General features: G+C 39.4%; 1 protein-coding gene across 1 annotated transcript; it reads left to right on the top strand.

The window, feature by feature from the left end:
• Positions 1-367: 367 nt before the first annotated feature.
• Positions 368-5,142, top strand: LOC104322256 (cryptic protein). Its single transcript, XM_069775970.1, has 6 exons — positions 368-641; positions 1,150-1,199; positions 1,311-1,484; positions 2,372-2,486; positions 2,591-2,700; positions 4,665-5,142. The coding sequence occupies exons 1-6, from the start codon at positions 619-621 to the stop codon at positions 4,787-4,789; spliced, it is 597 nt and encodes a 198-aa protein (XP_069632071.1). The 5' UTR covers positions 368-618; the 3' UTR covers positions 4,790-5,142.
• Positions 5,143-5,729: the final 587 nt, after the last annotated feature.

Raw genomic sequence — 5,729 nt, 5'->3', positions numbered from 1 at the left:
CAGGCTCTAAGGATTAACTGTGCTGCAAAGTGGTACAACTTCATAAAGTAGAGCTCCCTGTGGAAAACCCTAGTAGAGACAAGGCATGTAGTAGATTTGAGGCTTTTTAACCTTCATTATATACCTGCTGCAATTTATTATATACCTGTTGCATTTCTGCAGAATTGTTTTTTGTTCCCCATGCTGCATGTGGTGATACAAGGCTTTTTATGTTAAGAAATAAACTGGGGTTGAGATCTTCCTGGCTTGGGCGTTTTTGTGGTCATGGACCCTTAAATCTCCCCCCAGCAGTAGGTGCCCCCACTTTGCTCCACCCTTCAGCAGTACATGTAAATCGGGGGCAGGCCAAGGAAACCCAGCTGGGAGAGATGGTGCCTGCCTGCCAGGACTTCACTGAGGGCTCAGCAAGCGGTACAACTGGGAACTATGTCTTTTCAACGTTGTTATAAACTAGACGGAAAGAGAAGGGTTTCGTCCATCCTCCTTTCTCCTTCTCTTGTTGCCCTCTATGGTGTGAGAACTGCTGCGTGCAACAGCCTTCAGTGAGGGGACTTTGGACCTCTTCCTTCTGCTCAAGCTTTCCTGGAGGATCTTACGGGTATTTCGGGCTGCAGGAAAATGTGCTGGGGAAATCACGTTAGGTAAGGCTGCCTGGCTGCCAGGGATCTTCTCTAGCCAAGGATGCTTTTCCTTTTAGCAGTGCATTTTTTCAGCTGATAATCAGCCCAGGAAGCTGAAAGGAACAAATGTACCTGAAACTACGGGTGAAGTGAAGGCTAATGTTTTTCTCTTGCCTTTGCTGCTTTTGCAGCTGCTGGCAGCAACCTAGTTGTGGTAAAGAAAGGTACAGAAAGAGACTTTTTTGAGTGGTTGTCGACAAGCAAATGTATGGAATCCATAGCTTTCTGGAAGCAAGCTTAATCCGTATGTCCCAGTTCTCCGCCTGCCCCACCCTCCCAATTTGAGATTTTTTATGTGTTAATTCGAATTACTGCTGGCATAAAGTATTTATAGTTTATATTATCAATTTTTATAAAGCTTTGAAAAAGCTCCGTCCCCTCCCTTCCCCCCTCCTCCCCCCACCCATCTTCGTTTTGGTGTTTGTGTCTCATCAGCACAAATTCATTGCAGCTTTTTTGGATTTTGTAGAATTCTCTTCACTGTGACTTTGGTGTGGCAGGCTGTTCATTTAGGAGAAGGTAAGGAAAATTTCGTGTTTCCCCCCGCAGCCCCGTGTTTCTCTCGCACATTTGCAGTGTGCATTGTTTCATTACAAGCTACCCTTCTCTTCCATATTTGCACTCGTTGAGGCCGTGAAAAAGAACGTGAAGAAGATGTGAAAAGTCTCAATGCCACAGCACAAAAGCAGCAGCCCAAGATCGAAGGGAGTATTATAAATGCTGTCAGTGACATGAATCAGAGTTACGAAAGCAGAAAGCAACAGAATTCCAGGGCATTGGTACCTTTCACTGGGATTACAGAGAGTAGGTAACATTATTTATTTAAAAAATGCCATAAAATTGCTTTTTAAAATATTATATCACAGTAATGTTTTGACTGTTGTCCTGAAAGATTCCAGCTGGTTGGGTTCTGTGGCCACTCATTTAAATTATTGCCGTGGCCACCTAGGAAATGGTGATAAAAATTTAAGGTAGAACCGGGGATTGCTTACCTGCAAAAGGTTGTAACGGAAAACAGGGAAGGATACTAAAAATTAAGAAGGGGTTGGTCCTTGGATTTGCAAAAGTGTTTGTAAAATTTTGCAAAATTCTGTTCATTTTTTAAAATTCATCATATTTCACAACCAAATATTATTTCATTACAAAAAATAGTTTGGGCTGTCTGAAAGCAAGAGTACTAACAGAAAAAGAAAACAAGGACAGACTTATGTTTCCTCACACATCTATAAAGTTTTAGATTGGTACTCAGTCCCAGGAGTCTGAGAAAGGCTTGAGGTAGTGTTCCCCTCCTCTCCCAAAACTAAGCAACTCTTCCCGGTTACAAAGCCTCCTTTCTTCAGAAACAAGTATCACTTCCCGGTAACAATGCCCCGTTTCTTAGTGTGACTGAAACCTGCCTCCGTCAAAGTGAAATATTTCACCTGAATATATGCTGCTAGGGGACTTGCTAGCCTTGCTTCTTGACCGTGCTGTAATCCCTAGTAGTTTGCTTCTAATCCTTAACTAAACAAACTGGGCTTAACTGAACAAACACTCCTAACGGGCGGATAATTTTATTGTCTTTAGAGACAATAAAACTAGATATCCTTAAGACGCTTTGGCAACTGGAGAGACCTGAGAGAACAAGTGAGGAAAAGGGGAGGTTCGGAGCCCCCGAGATGCTTGGTAAACTCTGTAATTCTGCTTTGCAGGTAAAAAACTGAACAGACACTGCTGCCAAAATGGAGGGACCTGTATCCTAGGGGCTTTCTGTGCCTGCCTAAAGCATTTCACTGGCAGATACTGTGAATATGATGAGCGGCAAAGGTAAAAACCAGACCAAAACCAGAGAGAGTGAGCGAGCTGCTCTGGACGGTTATTTTCTGTGGTGGGATCAGGGACGTACCAAATGTCTCCCTTGCCCTTGACAGCAACTGCGGCAGCATTGCCCACGGCGCCTGGGTGCTGAAGGGCTGTTGGCTATGTCGGTGCGGCTATGGTACTCTGAACTGCCTCTCAGAAATAATGCACGACAACTGTGGTAAGGAATGGCGTTAAATCAACCATTTTTATCTTTTGGGTAACAGAATTGCCTTCTGCAAAGTTGGGGTACTTGGAGGATGCTGTATGTGCTCTATTTAGACTTCTGCAGTGGCCTGCTTTGCTTTAGAGAATGCATTAGTGAAACAGTAAATAATACTGGTTTTGCCTGCATGGTGCATAACATAAAATACTTTGAGACCTTTATAATCCCATGCAGTAGGAAACTCTCCCCCATTTTAATTGAAAATTACAGGGATTAGATATTTCCCTGTTTTACAAAACCTGCACGTGTCTGACTTCCCACTTAAGCAGGACAATTTGTACAAATAAACTACATCCAAGCGTACAAAAATCTTTCTTAGATGAGGAAAGAGAAAAAACAGCAGCATAAGCTGGTGTGGTAGAAGTAGAAACCAGTATTACACTACAGAAACAAGTACTGAAAACTTGCATGTTCTTGTGTAAGCTACTTAACACATAAATGGCAGAAAACTATTCTTTTAAGATCTGTATCTTAATCTTCAAAATATTCTTGTACAGAGTTCTAAGACTGAGCACAATCCACAAAAAAAATGTGTAGCCATAATCCTGGTCAGTGTAAAGTAGTAGCACCCATCTCCTCAAAAGGACTAAATTACTTTAAGTCAAGTCTTTATACATCAGTCTGTGAAAATCCCTGTATAAAGATCTGAGTATTTTTGAAAACAGTGTATCAGCTAGAATAAAAACTTACTTGAAGGATTGCTTTACAGGTACTTATTTTCCATGGAGAACTGGCTACTGAGATCCAAACTATTTTCAATATTCTGAGATGACTATTAAGAATTTAATATTTTCTCTCCAGTGGCAAAGTTAGTGCAAAATATTCTTGCCCTTTTCCATGCATGATATCTCAATCCCACCCTGTGCTGTGCTATATACTTCAGCTGTGCCCAAATCACTAGTTAGCAGTGTAAGAAAACAACAGACCTAAATAGCTTCAAGATTCATTTGCACCCTAAGGAACTACCAGCCTCTTCTTTCCTGACCACATTCCTATGTAAGTAGCAGTGCATTGAAGCTGTGTCTCTGGAGTTAAACCACCAACACAGAAATAAATACAAATTTCAAAACTTGAGCCTCTTGGGTCCCAGCATATGCCCTAAAGTGTGATAAGCCCACAAGTCCAAAGAACTGAAATGCAAAATAAAGGTGACATTCCTATCTTTGCAACCACAAGGGGAGGAAAAAACAAACAAACAAAAAACCCCCACCACAACACCAAAACCAAAAACCCACCACCAAAGCCACTTTTGCCTTGAAGTCTTCTGTATTGACTAATTATGTGTAGCATCCAACTTGCTCCTTAAACTCTTCAGAAGAGTTAAATGCCAAGTTCCCTTGGGTGTTCACCTTTGAATCGGCCCTATTGTTTCTCATTACAGGAGCAAAAGACCTAACAGGCCTCCCATGCTTGGTAAAAGCAGTCTACTGCTTACTACTCTTGAGCTCAGCTTAACAAAGGCAATAAAGGTGGCAGTGGAGAATCGTCTGCTCATCCACTGAGCATGGACTCAGTAGCTTTCACATGCATGAGGGTATGGCTTTCCACTTGTGCTAATAAACCAAGCCCCTTCTTATTAAAGGAAGGGTTAAAAGGCTACATGCAGACTTGAGTGCATACCTCTTGCGAAGATCTTGCTTTTGCTTGGTATTTACTTTTGATTATTCTGAGATTAATGCCTGCAAGAGCTGATAAGTGCTATCAGTTGCTCCTCAAACGATCATTGATGGGACATCTATTCACATCTCCCCTGAGAATAGCCTCTTTGATTGGCTTTAACAGCTGATACCTTTAGCTTAAGTACCTGTGAGATGTCAGAGGAGTTTCAAAGTATGTTGAAAATCCTTATGTTTTAAAATTTACATATTATACTCATTAACTATTTTATTTTCTTGGGGTTTTTTTTCTTTTTTTTTTAGAACTGAAATCAGAAGAGGAGGAAATTACTAGACTGTATTCTAATGGACTAAGATTACAGCAAACAGTGTTTGCCCTTGCTTGCCTGATCACCATCCTCCTGGCATTCTGCTGCTGGCAGTTCTGAAACTGGACAAAGGGAAATATTTTAGGGCTGATGTAACCCTTGCCTTGACTCATATAACTTTTTTCTTCTGTGAGCTACAGAAGTCAGTTCTACCTACATGTTGGAGGCAGATTAAGATATACTAGTTAATGCTGAAATACTTGGATTATTATAAATTCAGATTATATGAATGTGAAGTATTTATTATTATATTATTATTTTATTGCTACTATTAATGTCTGATTCTAATGATTCTTTAGTTCTAAAATACTGCTCTTCCAGTGGAAGCAAAAAACCCCCAATGTTCTATGCCTTAAGTATTGTAAATTATAGTAATCTCCTTTGTACATAGTACAACTATTTTAACAAATAAAGCTGATCTCATTTCTGAAGAGCTTTTATGTTTGGCTTTATTTAAACTTGAAAATCCTTATCTACTATTTGTCATTGTATCATATCCTGTAACAAAACAGTAAGAAAAGGGCAGGGTAGAATGAACAATCTGAAATTTGAAGAGATAAGGAAGGTTTTAAGGGTAGCTATATTTCAAACCCTAATATACAGAAGAACTCTAAAAGTTATATAGTTGTTCCATTTTTATTATTATTTATTACAGCTAAGTTGTATATATGCATAATCTTAGGTAGGAAGCATATGTTTCTTAAGAACACATAGCTGATAATTATTTGTCTTTTAGGGGTTTATTTTATTTCACATCCTAGAAATATGAGCTCCTCTTCTTTTTAAAAGGACAGCAAAGAGCAACCTTTTTAAACTTTTTCTATAGGAAAACTGTCTTGATTTATATACTATTTAAATATGAGTATTTCTAGGCTGTATAATAAAAAAATGTTTGGAACGTGTAACTGCAATTGTAATGCAAGTTTATAAAACATAAGAAACATGTTTGTTAAAAAAAAATAATAAAAATTGCAAAGGGAAGTCTAAAATGTACCTTCAT

This window comes from Haliaeetus albicilla, chromosome Z (assembly GCF_947461875.1).
Source record: "Haliaeetus albicilla chromosome Z, bHalAlb1.1, whole genome shotgun sequence".
Taxonomy (NCBI): Eukaryota; Metazoa; Chordata; class Aves; order Accipitriformes; family Accipitridae; genus Haliaeetus; species Haliaeetus albicilla.
The sequence above is the reverse complement of the archived record's forward strand: the minus strand, read 5'-3'. Positions and strand labels throughout refer to the sequence as shown.